Source organism: Nilaparvata lugens, chromosome 11, assembly GCF_014356525.2.
Source record: "Nilaparvata lugens isolate BPH chromosome 11, ASM1435652v1, whole genome shotgun sequence".
Classification (NCBI taxonomy): domain Eukaryota; kingdom Metazoa; phylum Arthropoda; class Insecta; order Hemiptera; family Delphacidae; genus Nilaparvata; species Nilaparvata lugens.
In genome coordinates this window covers 22,581,865-22,600,456 of record NC_052514.1, presented here as the reverse complement: position 1 = coordinate 22,600,456, position 18,592 = coordinate 22,581,865, and the positions used below count along the sequence as shown (strand labels likewise).

The 18,592-nt window shown below is 32.9% G+C and overlaps 1 protein-coding gene across 2 annotated transcripts in view; it reads right to left on the bottom strand.

Moving 5' to 3' along the window:
- The window catches only part of LOC111054163 (neuroglobin), an 80,538-nt gene that overhangs the window by 25,082 nt on the left and 36,864 nt on the right, over window positions 1-18,592 (bottom strand). For both annotated transcript variants that reach the window (XM_022341137.2, XM_039437878.1), the window contains exon 3: window positions 3,068-3,299. In XM_022341137.2, the coding sequence (XP_022196829.1) occupies window positions 3,068-3,299 (232 nt within the window). The remainder of the gene's footprint in view (window positions 1-3,067; window positions 3,300-18,592) is intronic.

The following is an 18,592-nucleotide window of genomic DNA, read 5'->3' as shown; positions in this document are numbered from 1 at the left end:
GTTCAGCACAATCAATCTTGTCCTTTGTGTTCTAGTTGTCTAGTCGTCCATCATCATTTGCCAGTTAGCACTTTACTATAATCTGGATATGATTATAGACAAAAAGCTTTCGATCAAACTGTTGGTAATATTATCAATATATGCCAAGTTCGAGAGTAAGTGATACGGTAAGTTACTGATCTGTTACACAAATTCATGAGTACTTATCATTGAGTTTTAAGTATTTTTTTTTTGAAATACCTAGTAGCTAGCATTTAATCCAAAATTCATGACCTGATTAGATCCAATATGATAGGCCTATTCACAGATAGCTTCATTCATAAATAGGTAAAATGAATTGGATCATGGTCTAATCATCCTAAAAGTATGAAAGAAATCAGCAATTATATTCATCAATTTATTACAAGATGCCATTAAACTATATGAATTAAACTTCAATGATGCCATTGAACTTTAAATATCACATATAATATCAAATGAATATAATTATATGAAATGAAAATTAGATTATATTTCACATACATCTTGAATTTGATCCAATCAAATATTATTTAATACAAGTTTTTTTGTTGAGCAGTAATGCAACTAATAATGTATTCCACTGATGATAGCGAAGCTATTGTATTTATTCTGAGCTGAAATAAAATTATTATAAAATTAACTTAGTAAAAGACAAATAATATTGTGCATAGTTCATAACTATCATTACAGTTCATAAGCTAAGCTCATACCTGTCTATTTATTTATTTATTTTTTGATACAATTACAAATCATATGGATATGATCGGGATAGAACAACAGGCATAGCCCAAAACTATTCTGTTCCCAAATTTTGATAAATAATAAAATGTCCGGAAAAATTGTAATGTTCTTACTGAGGAAAGTTAAAGTTCAAAGTTCTGTCCAAAAATATATATGAGCTAAAATTTTTGAATTTAGAATGATTAAAATACCAAATTATAGCCGAATATTGCACTTAATATCACCGCACTTTGAATAAGTTAAGTTATTTCAGAAAATTTTGCAGCAAAAAATATACACACAACTTTCCACTAGGCACAGCTGTTACCACTGTTCCGATAGTACTTGGATTATTCATCAATGGAAGTGAGCGATTGTTATCCTGGACTTGAAAACTCTTTGAACTCACAGAATAAACTTGTAATGTGAAATATTCCCCAATTATAAATAACAATCATTCATGGCAAAGCCGAATTGATTGAATGTGTTTGTTTTCTCATTGGTTGCGTTTGATTTGACCACTTGAGAGGCTTCCAAATCAGCATTGAAGCACAACGGTTGGAAACTTAGAGCGCCATCGACGTTTGATGAATGGCAAAGGCAAATGAAAGCCAATCACAGGATCGAAGTGGATAAATTAATCCACTTGTTTGTAGATTTTATTCAGAGCCGTGCTCGCCTACGTGTTTGACGATGATGTTTCAGTTTCAATTTGTAGCGGACCTTGTTCCAATGACGCTTTCCCATGAGACTGGTCTTTCTTCTAAATAATGCAGCCGGCTAAATAAAATTAGGTTTCAGCAATTCAGTGCCGGCTTTTCCCCGTTTTATTTGAACAATACGCGACTGAATTGTGCCTCTCTGTCAACCGCCAATCGCAGGCAACGCGACTCACATAAAATCAACAAAATTGTCAACGGCTCTGTTCCAATCATCTCGCTGCTTTCAAAGCTACATAATGGGAATACAGATGATTTCATCACGGCAAAAACTGGTCTCCTCATTAATTTTACTCCGGCAAATGCAGTTATTCGTTTTCTGTTCCAATTAGCGGTGAATAGACGCATTCATATCCTCGATCACGTTTCTGATAAATTTCAAAAATGATTTTCATCGGAGAAATGGAAAATGGATTTATGTTATTTATTTTGGAAATATTATTCCATGATGCGGATCGAATCCGCATTCCATTCTCTATAAATATTTTAAAAGCTACACCAATGATTCATTTGAAAATATACATTATATTATTTCCAAAGCTTTATTCCAACATAGATTTATTACTGAACTGAGTTTCAATCATGAAAGAGAGGAAACCTTGCACAGAGAAAAATATACTGAAAAATGAATCTATTATCACAAATCTACAACTTTATTATATAGTCATTGCTTAGTGAATAGTCCATCTTATTAATGAGAGTTGAAAATTGATAAGTATCACTTTTTTTTATTCGTCATCAAAGTAAAAATTCAGCACATCAATATGAAATATCTCCTTATTTGTATAGCCATGTCCACTCCACTTACCGAGTTTTTACATCACCTATTCTAGTTTCACTTTCCTAATCGATTGCTGTGATTTAATTCCATTGAAGAGGAAATGAATCATTCTGCATAACAAACCCTGATCACTAATTGAATGAAGCTGACACTACTTCATCACAGTTCTTCTAATTTGAAAAATGAATAGATGGATAAATGAAAAATTTATTTTCAAATAAAAATAAACAATTTACAGAATGGAATAAGGGAGAAAATTCATCTTTCCTATCTGTGCTAGGAGTGTTGAGTGACTTGAAAGTATGCTGGCTTGAATCTAGTGATCTTCTTGCGAGCTACTTGATACCCACACCGACTGCTATCTGTAAGGCTGGCCGCTAACGATAGTGCATGATAAATATTCATCTTGCATGTTTTGTCATCAGCGAAAGGCTTCTAACATGGAATAAACAATGAATCAATAATAATAAATAAGATACAGGAAAATCACAAACTGTAATGATACAAAAATAATTTCCCCTCAAATGATGGATTCACATCGAAGACAAAATGAACAAAAAAAAAATCAGAGATACAAAAGTGTAACCTCAAAAAATTTCTCTCAAAGCCTTTCGCTGCGATAACCGAACAATATTTGATGATATGTGTATCATGAATGATTATCATGCATCACAGTAGATGATTTATTTGTTCTTAAATTAATTTATTAATTAATTATTATGATTGTAAAATAATACTATAGTATCCTTCTAAAAACGTTGTAATATAAAATAACAAATTGAAAAGCAACCAGTTTCAGGAGTTATTATGAATGGTGTCGACTTACCCAGAAGTACTCGGGCTTGAAGCCAGGTATCTTCTTGTGGGAGGCGCCAACGTTGGTGAGATACTCGAAGAATGTGTCGAGGTTGTCGAGCTCCTTAATTCCCTCGTCGAGTGTGGTCATCACCTTGTTGGCATGCTCGGCCAGCTCCATGCTGCTCGCCTGCTCGTCGCGCGTGCGCAGTTCGCGAAACTTGGTGAACAGCTCTAGCAGCTCGCGGTGCTCCTCGAACAATCTGCAACAATACAAACAACATTCATTACATTATATCATTTAATAAATATCAATATTATTCTATAAAAATATATAATATATTAAATGTATTAATATATTTTAATAAAAAACGTATTCTCCATATAATTTTTTAAGTTTCGTTTTTATAATAAGTTTTAAGTTTTTAATTTGTTTTTTCTAATTTTATATTAAAGACTTCCCAAAAAAGTACTATGATGTTATTTTACAAGTTATTTTATAAATATTATCTGATAATAATATTGATGAATATAATGAATTTATTGCCAAATACAAGAAATAATTATACAAATAAAATCATTAAATCAAAATAGTTTTTGGCGTGACTGGAAAAAGAATCCTTCAGCTCCAGCAACGAGAAATCAATTAAATTATAAATTAATTACTAATTAGTATTTCCTAGTAAAATACAATTCGTGTTGAGTATCCGTTGTCAATAGCTTGGGAAGCTGTGGAATGATAAAACCTCATAAGGTATAGAGAAATAATCTGGAGTGCCGCACTCACACAACATTCCTTGCCGTTATGAAAATTGATCATCTAACGCTAGTGTTCACGCGCATCTCAAGTATACTGATCAAAGATCTGAGCCAGCCGGTGACAGGAAAATAACGCTGGAGACATACGAAGTCTACTATCTCTTCATAGTGAATGATTTAAGAGAATCAACAGTTGCCAACAGTTTGCAATTGAATAATCACATTTTCTCGAATTTCAAGCTTATTTTCAATTTTAGGTGAAATTGTCACTGAACATTAATTGTAGAGATTTTCACGATCAATCTCTTCCACTTGAATTTTTTTGTTTAAATTGTATCTGAAGCCTGATAATGGGGAATCTAAAATCAAACTTTGCATAGATGGGCGGAGCTCCTGAAATTATTACCGATATGGGACTTGGGGCTTATGACATGGCTTATTAATGACTAATCTAAGTATAAATTTGATCAAAACCGTTGGAGCCGTTTTCGAGAAAATCGCGAAAAACCCTGTTTTTGACATTTTCGTCATTTTAGCCGCCATCGTGAATTGCATTTGATCGAAATAGTTCATGTCGGATCCTTATAGTATAAGGACCTTGAGTTCTAAATTTCAAGTCATTCTGTTAATTGGGAGATGAGATATCGTGTACACAGACACACATTTTTTTTTTAATGAATTGAATTGAATTGAATTGAATTTATTTCGCCAAAATAGCACATTACATCATTAAAATAAAACACACATACACTCATACAAACACACACACACACACACACACACACACACACACACACACACACACACACACACACCAATACCCAAAAACCACTTTTTTTGGACTCAGGGGACCTTGAATTGTATAGACATTTGGAAATTGGGTACCTTAATTTTTTTCGGGAAGCAATACTTTCCTTACCTATGGTAATAGGGCAAGGAAAGTAAAAAGGAATCCATGTGATTAAGGTACTATGCTTAACAATATTATTGTTTGGGGAAGTATATTTTTTTCGTCCTTTGTGGACATTGTTGGATGAAAGCTGATGAGAAAACTAATTCAATGCGTTAATAGCTTTTTAAAAAGCGTAATTTTTTGAAAACACTTAAGAACACAGTCACCTATGATAAAATGCCGAGTCGTAGGCAGAGAATATGTAGACAGAGGCATGTGTGTATATGAATTACATTCTATACTCTCTGACCCTAGGTAAGGTAGACTGGTAAGTTGCAAACAACTTGTCAGCAGTAAATTGGGAGTGGAATGTCCAAGAATGGTTGAAATGCATTCAAGTTTTAGAGGTTGAAATGCATAATCGAATTATGCATTGCATTCCGCGGCTGACACCTGATTTTCAACATACTTTACAATGTTGTCTACCTCATTGATAAAGGCATCATATCATCAGGTTCAGAATAGCATCAACTAAATTCCAGGAAATATATAAAACTGCTCTGAAATCCAGGGTATTCCTGTGAAACTTTCTAATTCCGCTTAAAATTATTAATCCTTTGGATATTTTATCTCCTAGATCAGGAAATCACAATAATAGTGCTCTTATCAGTAAATTAGCTCTCATTTTGTGAATATTTTATTCTGTATGGATAGAGGAGAAAAAATATTTAGTAGTTGATTTCCACTACCAAGTTTTCATCTATAAATTCCTCAGAACTATGACCTAACTATAAATACTCACTCCTCGTATGGAGTAACTCTTTCCAAGTGTAGTAGAAAGACAATAGGTTACAGGCTGATAACGTTGCGTCATGCTTTGCTTTATGGTTTGCAGTATACTAAAATGTTTCTTCAATCAATTGCTGATACGAAATCTTGACTGTTACTACTTCTATTTTGGGATGAACCATCTTGAACCAATTCCAATCTTTTGTGCAATACAAATTAATGTACCCTCATTATGAGAGCTGGATGAAGTGAGTTGCGCTTCACAAAGCCTGAATGAATTTTTCAAAAATAGAAAGAACACCCTGATAAACCATGTTCTCTCTTACTGGAGCTGGGCAAGTTTTGGAAAACAACTAAATGGTTGGCTCCATCATTCTAAAGATGTTGCCTACGCTTCATTTCCATCCTGTTTAATGTTTTGAGGTTGCAGTTGAAAACAAGCCGTTCTTCTCTGAAAGTGCAGTAGTCTTTAAAACTTTAGATTGGATGATCTTGAATCTGCGTTGAATATTTTTCATCTTCCTCTGAGCTTCTCAAATCATTTTTGGGTCAGGCATCAATTTAACGGCGATTGTAGATATCAAATTCTATTAATTCAAAGAATATCATTGGAAAACAGCAGAGTAACAAAATACGATTATAGTCATTGAGAGACTTTTACGTTATTTGTAGATGTCTCATGAATGAACACATTATTAAAAATCCCAATGGGCATAATCATCGACCAATCATTTCCCTTTTGTATGATTGTAAATGTGCTGATGTTATTGATTTGATTCATCGCGGTGATAAGGGATATGATATAAAAAATTACAGAATACTTCTGAACGATATTTTCTATCTTACTTTATAGATCAATCTCGTGGGGTTTCTCAGGCATAAATTACATCAATTATTATTATAAACCATTACTGTAATGTTAAACACTAGTGATACTGTTGTAATATCTCTGAGTTTTATAAGTTACAATCCAAACTCACATTTATTTTATAGCTCTCAATTCTCTATTGAATAACTCAGAAATATTCCCGATCAGATTATAAAATACTTTGATGAAATCATCCATTTCCACTTAGATAAGATATTATTAACAACATTTAAAGCAATGATGATTCAAATGTTTTATTTATCTCAACAATCTTTGAGATATCTAATAGAAGGCGACTTACGACACTGGGTTCTATTGCATGTTATTGATTACTATTACAAATAACGATTGGAAAATTCGTATGAAATCAATTCGTATGAAAATACGATTGTATATCATACAATATACTATAAATATACTATTTATACAAAATCTATAATATGATTTTATTATATTGCTATAGCTATACATTGTATATAGCTTTCAACAATATTTAAGTCTATATTTAGAAGTCACATACGTTACTGGGGTTCCACTGCATAGTTATCTCTCAAAGTAGCAAAGTCTAGTGAAAACTGGAGTAATAGAGTGAAAACAATTCCGCTGCTCTAACAATAGCAATTCTCACAGAGCAATTTGTTCATTCTATTTCTCATTTGTAAAGCGCGCTCACCAATTGATTGGAAATTCCTGGCCCTCAGTTGATTAACTAATTTGTGTGAAGTGCTCAATTGGAAAAATATCCATCGTCGTTTTGTGATTCTTTCGGTGCGAGTTTTTCACATAGTGCGCGAGTGAAAAACCATTTCAAACCGATAGAAGTTTAATGGCGTCGAAAAATGTAATTTCCGTCGTGAGAAGAATTTAATTAGGAAACGTTTTTCGCCTCATTTGACAGAGGTGGCGTTGAAAAGCTGCACTAATAATGCTCGCTGCCCTTCCCTTGTTCGTGGAACAACTAATGATTCGGCAGTAATAACTCGCCAACTTTCCTGTTTTCCAATAATATGTTGTAAACCACTCTTGGTTCCAGTGTACTACAATTTTGCCATGGATGGGAGCATGGAGCAGAGCTGTGAGTAAGTACTCCATCAACATAATTAACAAATAATGAAAACACGCGTTTGTCTCGTTTATTTTGGTGTCTATCAAAATTAATTATATTAATGTTTGACATGTACTCCGGGCCAACAGAGTGTAATGTTCTAGAGATATAATTTCATGGAAATTCAGAATTGGAATTGGAAAGGCTTCATAGCTAGCCTATTGGTCACTTAGAAGCATTTACAACACATTGATTACATGAATTGGAAATTGAATACATAAGGAAACAAGGCAACTCTGCTGAAGTGAAGTCATTACAAGTACTGTCGATATTTCATTCATTAGTTCGATCACTGCAATAATTGAATCTCATTTCCATTTCAATCTTCTAAGCTATTATTGTAAGCTTCCGAATTGGACCAAATCTAACTTACAATATATTATTTATGAAATCGTTCTCATTTATATAAATCATTATCATAATAACCTTTGATAATGATGAATCATTGGAGCTTTGATGACTTGAGATGAATCTGTTAAATTGATTGTCATTTTCATCATTGATTGGGTTTATTCCCAATATTTCTCATTTTCTGTAACACGTTTGATTGAGAAGGATACATCTTTTTTTTACCAGTCATATCATTTTTCAAAATTGTGATAGAAATTTTGAATAGAAAGACTATAAACACTTCTGTGATTCCATTGAAATTGGCTTAACATGAAATAATTCCACACCGGACGTCACTATTATTACGTAAATGCTATAAGTTAGTAATTTAAAACAAAAAAGGATACTGAGGTGAATCATAAATGCCCACAAAGAGACATGTTTTAAGTGACTATCGACTCAATAGACAATTCGAATAATTATTCAATCGAAATCCATACCCTATGAAAGTGAATGAACAATAAATTCATCTCCTAACTTATTAAACAGGAGAAAAAGGAAGTACAATAACAAGTTGAGTAATAACTAGCATTAGGAATAGGAGTAGTAACTAGTAACTAGAGTTAATAGTAACTGTAAGTAGAGTATGCAATTAAAGTATTACTCTAGTGTACTATTTTTACTCCAATCATCTCAATGTAGCTGTGAAAAATGACGTCATATAGTTCAAGAGTGTGTGATAACTGTGATAAAGCAGCTGTAAGAAAACTAGCTTCTTGAAATCGAAAGCAATAAAAACTTGGTCTATTGGGGATTGTGTGTCTGTATGTGTATAGTGTGTGTGTGGTTGATTTCATGGACATTTGAGGAAGTGTGGCGAGTCCCAATCCAGACTCAAAGTCAAACAGCACATAATGTGACAGCAACCGAAATGCAATCTTCTCCGGAGCAGTTTGCTGTTATACTGTTATATCCTTTGCTGTTTGTCATTGGGATTCAGGTCATTAAGATTGTTGGCCATTCCAGTGCTCAGTGCTGCTTGCTGGACGGTTTAGATGATATCAGCGCGTATTATTGCTATGAAAATGAGGTCTCGAATACAAATACTCTCATATTGCCGAATGGGTTTGTTGTTATGGCAAGACAGAGCAGCGTGGCTCAATGTGTTCATCGACGAGCTTCACAAGATATTGAAAAGGGTGGAGATAAACAGTTGATACAGTTGAACGGAATTTTTTGCTTTCATTCTATAATCATTACTTCTTGGATATTCTCTTTACATCTGTATTCTCTTTGATCTTTTCCTACACTTTTCTCAAGTGTTCCTCTCTATTCTTTCCCTTACCGACGTACCCTATACGAATCGATTTTATGCTTTGAATACATAATTATGCAAAATATACTTCTGATATACAGTAATGTATTTACTATGGTTTGTAATGTTGTGTTTTATCATACCACTAGCAAACATTGCTAATAGAAGCTAAGGCGAATCTAGATTATTCAATAAGAAAGAAACTAAGAGAATCTAACAGTTATGAATCTATATCCACCTAGACTTCTCGGTCAACCTAAATTACAGAGAACTAATGTTCCTATAAGATCAGTGGTATCTTTTGTTAATTTCCCCAGCTCTAAATTAGCTCACAAACTGAATAGCACCTTTCGGTCATTAACGGGTTTTCAACCAAAATTTTGTATTAAAAATTCATTGGAGTTGGTCAACAATATAAAGCATATTCCTGTTCTATCATCTCATAAACTTGTGTCATTTGATGTTACTAATTTATTCATTAACATTCCGGTGGGAGAAAGTCTTGGAAGAGCTGAGGAAATAATGAAAGCCTCTATCAATGATCATACACTCAGAGAAGAACTGATAGAATTGATGAAGTTATGCACTCAGCATAATTATTTCAAATTTAACAGTAGATTTTTTGAACAAAGAGCAATGCAAAGTTGGCAATGGGGTCACCCCTCTCACCACTCCTAGCTGAATTATTTATGGATAAGTTAGAACGTAGAATTATTGAAAATAGTCATTTCAAAGATAAAATTGTTTACTGGTTTCGATATGTAGATGATATTATTTGCTTATGGAAAGAACTAGACAATTTTCTTTCCTATCTGAATGGATTACATCAGAGTATAAAATTCACTGTAGAGGTAAAACAGGATTGTGTATTGAATTTTCTAGATTTAGGAATATATCATAGCACTGGTTTTCACAAGTTTTCTATTTCCAGAAAACCAACCCATACCGATGTTATCGTTCCTCTTCATTCTTGTCATCCTATTTCTCACAAACTTGCTGCTTCCAATAGCATGGTCTATAGAGCACTAACAATACCTATGAGCCATCATGATTTTGATATTGAGATCACTAAAATTGAACAAATAGCTGTCACAAATGAGTATGAAGAAAATATGGTGGACAGACTATTGAGTAAAATTAATAGACAAATTTCAATCAATTCTAGCTTTGTAGGCTAAAACTGTGAGGAGAAGACTTGGATAACAATCCCATATTTAGGCCTTGTATCTGATAAGATAGGTAGGGAATTGAAGAGGAATAGATTTCATGTTGCTTTCAAGACCAAACCGATTTTAAATAGTCTATTTAGCTGGAGTAAAGACAAATTTGATATTTGGGATAAAAGTGGGGTGTACAAACCTAAATGTGGTGATTGTAATGCTTGTTATGTGGAAACTAGTAGCAGTTTCAAGAGTAGAATTAAAGAACACATCAGAGATTGGAATAAACAAAATGGGGAATCTAACTTTGCAGAATATTTGATAACAAATAATCACAAGTTCACAGTTAAGGAGAATGTTGAGTTTCTGCATTTAATAACAAAGTCAGATCTTTGAATATTCTAGAGGATTTAGAAATAACAAGAGTAATTGAGGAAAATTCCCAGTATAGTTTAAATAGCCAGATTCATTTCAGCCAATACAACACTACGAATTAAGTTTTATCATAAAATTGTAATCATACATTAGTCAATAGTTTTTCCATTTACATATTTGTTTTATTATCTTCCACGCTTGTTCTCTTGGTTCTTATTTTGTACTGAAAGTAAATTTTGTTATCATGGCGATTCTGTTGCTTAAGCTGCCATTTTGTCACACCGTTGAGTGGGAGGAGACTGTCTAGCTGGGCCAATGGCAGGCGTTCATGCCCTTGACCAATAGCAGTACTCGCCTACTAGTATAAATTCGGTTTCGGTTATTACACCATTGTCAATCTCTGATAAACTAAAATTGAATACAAGAGCAGGTCTTCCTAAGTATCAATAAATCTGTGGTTTTTAACAATTTCTTAGTCTTTTTCATTCAATGTGAATTTAGAGGTTAGGCTACTAAGATGTTGAAAACCTAACAAGTCAACAACGATAGAATACTGATAAGAGGATCGATAACATAGCATAGATGAGAATCATGATTAAAAGGGTCATAATATGTGAATAGAGAATCATAATTATATTTTTTTGTGAAATGTACCATGAGTACATATTATAAGTATAATCATATTTATGGGAGAGGTATTATTATAAAATTATTTAAAAACATTTATAAGCATTTCATTTATTTTTGTAGAAGAAAAATCCAACTTCTAAAAATACAATAAAACAATATTTACTCACAAGACATAGGCCAGTGCCACTCACATTTAATACAATAATCAGCTGAGATTTTACTACCAATAGGAATGTAGTCGGCAGTTGCCACTCAATGGAAATTTCCATAACGGCAAGTAAAGTTGTGTGAGAGTGCCACACCAGATTTTTTTAAGACGAATTATAACATCGAAAGCTAATTTGATTTACTGATGATGCCAACCTTTTGAGAAAAAATCCGAATTATTCGCCCTTTTTCATCGTATTTCTTTTGAACGCTCCTCTTGCTCTATAGGCGGATGTCAAAAGCACACATCTGCTTCCTCTAGGCTTGCACTTCAAGTTAAGAGCTTCAATACGCAAGCAACTGAGGAAGTTGACAGCTATAACGTGCAAATCTTCAACTTCCGTTTTTTTTTTTTAGTTTATAGGAAAACTTGAGTGTTGGCTTGATCTACTGATTAAAAAACTCAATTTAGGAATTGAAGATCTAGAGTGTTTAGTCCAATAATAGACTAGTTAAGTTTTTGCAACTAAAGTTGTCTTGAAGTTTGTTGTTCAAATTCACTAGTTTACTCTTTTTAGTTTGAAGTTGAGAATTTCAAGATGAATTAGTACAGAAGACCTCCAAAATTCGAAGTGCTTCCAAAAGTTGCCAAATTTAAATGGAATCTCACTACAATGCTATAATTGATTATATCGTGACGTCTTCCTTTTTCTAAACAGTTGAAACATCTTTTCCTCATTAAAGATCATGCTCGATAATGTGTTCCAAATTCAAATTCAGTTACGATGAAGACAATGGGTTCAACAATGACCTCATCCAATTCAAAACAAATTTGAGAATAAGAGTGAATTCTTATTAATGTAAATTATCTTGACACTTAAATATTAACATAGTTTATATTATAGTGGATATACTATGAATTTTGAAAAAAACTTCCGCTTAAAGAGTATTATTCTTCTAGTTTTGTTTTCAAAAATAAATGATATTGGACTTCCTTCCATATCATTCAGTAATATTGGTGAGAATACAAATATTTTCTGCTTCTTCTGGAAGCAGAAAACCTCTTAGCAGCACTAATGAATTCCATAAGTTGGTCAATCTATTTATTTCGTTTTGAGTTCAATGAATGTTTCGGGTGCAAAACAATCTTGTAAAGATACTGATTATCTCTCCTTGTAAAATATATTTTCAAAATAATAATTCCTCCATTACAGAGGAGGTGAGAATTATCAGAAAAATTTTCTTTTTTACTTAATGATTTTCTTTATTCAAATAAATTAAGCAAAGAAATACATCCTGGAAAGCTAATACAATATTGTTCTCCAATTTCTTATTTGTGTTCCCTATAGGCTACCCCGAGTACCCTGGGGACACTTGACTATATAAAATAAAACCAAAATGAAAATGAAAAAATTACGTAATCCTATTATAGGAGCAATTTTTGTATATCTATATTTTTATATCTGGTTATCTGGTTATTCATGTTCAACGGATCTCGAAAACGGCTCTAACGATTTTCACGAAATTAGGAACATAGTAGGTTTATGATATAAAAATTAGATTGCACTAGGTCTCATCCCTGGGAAAACTCACTGAAAGACATGAAAAGGATAATAATTATTTATCCTTGGGAAAAACTTAACCTCACTTTGGACTATTTATGTGCCAAAATCAAGGAATTGAAGAAGTTTTGGGCAATTGCCTGTTTCTCTTTCCAAATATCGTGTTTGTGACTGTTCTAAATAAATAAATAAATAAATAAAACAGATGATAATTTCGTCGTCTGTCGAAACAGAAGATGCGTGTGTGGGATGGAAACAGAATTATTTCCAGCTTTGTAATCAATCAGAGAGAAATATTATCTAGAAATTTTAATCTTCTTGATCAAAATAATCTGATTTGTTGACATGACATGATAATCATTCTAAACTAGAGTATATCATAATTTTCAAAGTTAATCATCATTAATTTGACAATTCTAAGTGATTAGTGAGTGTTATTTTGTTATTCAATTGGTTTGTAAATAATCTAAATTAGAACTTTTTTATTTTGAATGTTTGGACTGAAATTGAACCTGAATTCAAGTGTATGTAACATAACCTACTTTCTGGACTATTTATAGTGTATAAATCAAAATTCGGGGAAGAAACAGTTTTGGGCTGTGCCTGTTAGTCCTTCCCCAATCATTTTAAAGAATTGTGTTCTGTTTATCAATAGTTTATATATATAAATAACGAGCGAAGCTCTGTGCCCCAATATATTTCTTAATTAGTGAAGGACAATTCGACAGCGGATGTATTTTGGTAGGCCACAAAAACGTAGTACTGTACCGGTGTTTTAATTTTGACTAAGAACCCCAATCACACCATAGTGTCACATCATATTTCTATAGGAAATATTAAGCTGTTATATAAGTTCACCAACCCTGGGAATAATAGGTTTTGTATGACCAACAATCTCACTGTTTTAACAAGAAAAACTTTCTCTTTGATGTTGTATTTATTTGAACCATTTAATTACGGCTGTAATTTGTTTATATTTTATTGTGAATATTTTACTCACACAGCTATTAATTGTAATCAGTAAGTATAGAATGTAATTCATTACATTCTATATTCACTGAGTATCTCATATAGTATTAGAAGCAGTGATTATATAATTACAATAATTATTTTATTGTAATGAATTGCATTATTCTTTACTCACTGCTTGTAACACTAGAGTTTTGACATGCTTCCAATTTTGATATTCCAAACTGCTTTACTTCCTAACTTCTCCAATCGCAAAACCGTATTCAAATAACCTAAACCAGGTGACAGAGCTAAGCCAAAAGCTTAGCGCTAGCAGTATTGTTGAAAAGTCCACCTTTTTTAGTTACCCGACTTTGAAAATGTCTGAGTTCTTTGCTGCACTATTCTTTCGGCCTCTCGCTCCTTCCTCAGAGTAGGCCTATTGTTGCCGCTTCCTGTTTTCAATTGGATAGAGTTGACTGACTAATCGATAGGAGTCACTAATGTCTTTTCAATTTATCACTAGACGCTTTTCTTCAACAGCTTAGAGACGGATAATAGCCGAACGCAAAGCTGGCTATACAATGATCGGCTGCCCCCCCCCCCCCCGCAACACCAAGGGGGCTGCACCCCCTTTAGTCTTCACATCACTTCCCATTCTTCGGCTCAGGTTGAATATTTCACTATACAGGTATATTCTACCCCTGATATATCTCGGTGAATCTTGCTTCAGCCGATTATTCTGCTATAAGAAGTATTTCTCCGGTTTTGCAGTGTTGAGTTCAAGAAAACCATTTCAGATAAGATGAAGTATATTTAGATTCAAGGGCTTTCTCTGAGTAGAAAGAAATCAGCACCCATTTGGTCTGATGGTATTCAAATAAGCATAGAATGAAATATGGAGATAAATGTGTGGAATATAAATATTGAATATAATGTAAGTTGTTTCAAGATTCTGAAGTTATGTAGGTGAAACTACTATTTTCTTGTAGACGCTTCAAGATCTTTCTTAAAGACAAAGTCTGGGGACTGGGGGAAATCTATTGAAACTCAAAAATTTTTCTTAACGATCAAAAACTTATCATTCTTCTACTTAAAAACTTATCACTTCACACTAGTTGTGAGGTAAGTAAATCAGGTAAGTAAAATGAGGCTTGTATGGTTATGATGAACCTTTTTGACTTGTAAAATGAGTATTGACTCGATTTACATTAATAATTGTTGAAAAGAATAGAAATTCTATTGAAATCTGATATTGAAGAATTGACAATCCGAATGTTCTATTCAAATATGACTGTTTCCTTAATTATTATTAGGTCTACAGTTTCTGTCTTTACTTCGTTTTTTGATACAGTAATCTCTAGTGCAAGATGGAAACGGATTTTGCAAAATTCTCCAAGAATGAATTGCTCATTCCAATGTGGTCTCATGTGTGAAAAATCAATGTAGCCTACGGACTGTGAAACTCAATCCTCTCTGTCTTTGAAAATTGTGTGTGGCATTCGCTTACACAGCATTCCACATCAGAAGTGGAGCAACAATTTAAAAGCAGAACCGCAACGACAGTATTAAGACTTTGTCTGTGTTTGACAGTTTTTGGCAGTTTGAATGATTGAACATCGCCGTTACTTGGATAAATTCGACTTCTCTGGATAATCTACGCCAACTCCCAAGTTATAACTGTCGAAATCAGTTTTCAAACAAATCAGTTTGCTGATCCGACAATCTTCAAGCCTCAAGCAGCCGATAAAACTTAATGGGGGATGCCCTATTGACTTGATTCAAGTGTTAACGGTCCAGAAAATAATTTTCTGGCTCTTATTTTTGTATTATTCTATTTTTACTGCTAGGAATCATTATTGTAGGGATCATTTTTTCGAAAGCGGAATGTTTTTAGAAAGTTGGAGTCACTGAAATGAACTGCAGTCTCCTTGACACAATTTTAGTCAGTAAGAATATCTATCATCAATCTAAGGTGAAGTAAAAAAATCTATTCTTCATCATGTGCTCCTTTTCTATTCCAATGCAACATCATCCTCATCAACAGAGAAATTTGCAATCTTGAACGTTTTTGGCCCAGTTGCACAAAAGCATGTTAAATTTTAATCATGATTAAATGCCACGAGAACCAATCAGAGAATGTTGTTTTTTTTAAAAGAAGGCTTCTCTGATTGGATTGACATTCAATCACGATAGATGTTGTCTACTTTACATTATTGAACAAAGTATGATGTTCCATATTATAAAGACGATATTATTTTCTGATCCTGTACCAATCTGAAATTACACATTTCTGAAAATGGGAAGGATTATGTAGCATTGTGATCAACCCAAATTTTATATTTTGATAAATAAAATTTTCCAACGTTTCCGAATTCAAATGAATATGATAATTTGTTCTCACCAATGTTAATGAATCAGAATTATTAATAGTTTCCCATCCGTCATCGATTATCAAACCATCAGAAGGACAAACTGGATTAATATTCATCAAAAAGGTGTGATTACACAAAAGCCTGACAATAAATGATAATTATTTATCAGAGTAGAATGATATACACCTCTTCAAGCTGTAGATGATATCTCTGAGAATGGTTGAGGAGTGAGAGGGTAAGAGAATGGAATGGGGAAGAGGAGAAATAAGAGAGATACAGAGCAAAGGTGAGTTCCTAAACCGTGGCCAAGTGGATTGGATCATTTATCACAGCCTGAAGAGACTGTGGGAAGAGGCTGAGCATCCAACTCAAGCCTGATAGAGTTGAATGGTTGTAAGCTGTTGGTGTGTGCGTGCGAGAGTTGGTCTAGTAGTATCAGTTAAGTGAACGCTCACTATGAATAGAAATAGCTGCAGAATAAACTGCAAAATCGAGCGTGAAAAGCGTGCGCAAATGAATATTGAATTGGAAGCATCTGGATGCATCGGAAAACCTTCTGTAGGGAAAAATCAGGGGTGAAGATAGCTGAGGAGCAAAGGAGATTCAAGCAAAGAAGATTATGTTGAGGAGAAAAAGGGAGAAGATCTGTGAAGGAACTGAGAGGTGTTAGAGGATAGAATAAGAATAGAATGTTCAAGTAGAATTGTGGAGGAAATCTATGTATCGGAAGAGGTACTTCTATACCATTGAGAAGACCTATCCATAGAAGGGATTCAGATTTCACAAAACTATACAATGAGCTGTTCAAACTTTTAACAAAGAATACAATATTTGTTGAACGATTGTTGCTTTTGTCTGTTGAAAACTTGTATTACTTGCATCAAATCTAAATCTGATAAACCATTGAATCTTGATTTTTTTGTAGTTATTCGTGATATATTATATTGTTTAATGTACCTGAAACGAATTTTGATTATGAATCAAATTTCATTTCCCTTTCTTTTATAATATGACAAATAAATATTAACATTTAGGAAGAAGAATAAGAACAAAGAAAGCATTTATTTATTTGTGCTTACTGAGCCAGCTGTGGGTTACTTACTCACCCAGCCAGTGCTTGTATTGGTAGAGGCGAGAAATTATTTTCTCCTTATTCAGTTGTCGGCAAGCAGCCCTAGGTTTAACAACTACTCCACGATGTGATTATTCACTTCAAGTTTCTTTCTTTCTATTTTGTCAAGTGATTTTGAATTTTTGGACATGTGAAGATATTTGTATATAAGCTATACTCAAACCCGCTATTAAAGGTGAGCTATTTGTTATACTTTTTTATTATATTCTAGGTACTTTTCATTGTTACTTTCATTAAAGCAGATTGATAGATTAAGTGCGAAATTGATATTTACATTCTTGTTTGTTCATTCTGAGAGTTGACTAACTTCAAAAGTAATTCACTCAAGTAAAATAGAAATGTTATTATTGTTTAAATTTGTTTTGATAAATATTATGTCATATAGTTCATTGGGAAAAGTGATTATAAATAGTTTTCTTAAACGTTATAACTGGATTATTAACTTAATGTAAAAGTAGAGTGTATAATTAGACTACGTTACAATTCAAAGGGTTAAAGTCTGAATTAACTTGAGATAATCGTTCACACTAATGTAAGTAATAATTGAATCGTTCCTTTTAGAAAGATAAGTATTAAGTTCGAATTAGAAATTATTCTTATCTGTTTTATTTCACAGCGGTCCATGTTTAAGGCTACTCAATACACATAATCATTACTTGAAGACAAAGGACGCAAGGTGCATCATATGAGGAACAGATTAAATGAATATAGAGGATAGGAGACGATCGCCAAGCTGTGTGTTTTTTTTTTAAGAAATTGTAAAACATCATCACTAAATAATCTTCACTCATCATCATCGCTAATCTTCGCGACGTAACTCGGTACCGAGGTAATGTGATCGATCAATTAATATTTTCCTGTCATTGAAATTCATGAAAGACTTTATTGAATGAATATGGGCCCATCGTCAATTTGGGATAATTTCATGGTCATGTATATAATGTTTTGTGAAGCAGTAATTTTTCTTGAATAATGAATTATTTCAGAACATTTATTGTATTTGTTTGAATTTTTCCTGGTTTAATTCCAACATTTTGTAAATTATTTCTATTTTTTTTTTAATCGTTGTCCTAACAAAAATTTTTTCAATTTCAATATTTCTCTTCAAAAAAACGACAACGATTTCACAACTTTCGACATGATAATATACAATAATTGTGACATATTTA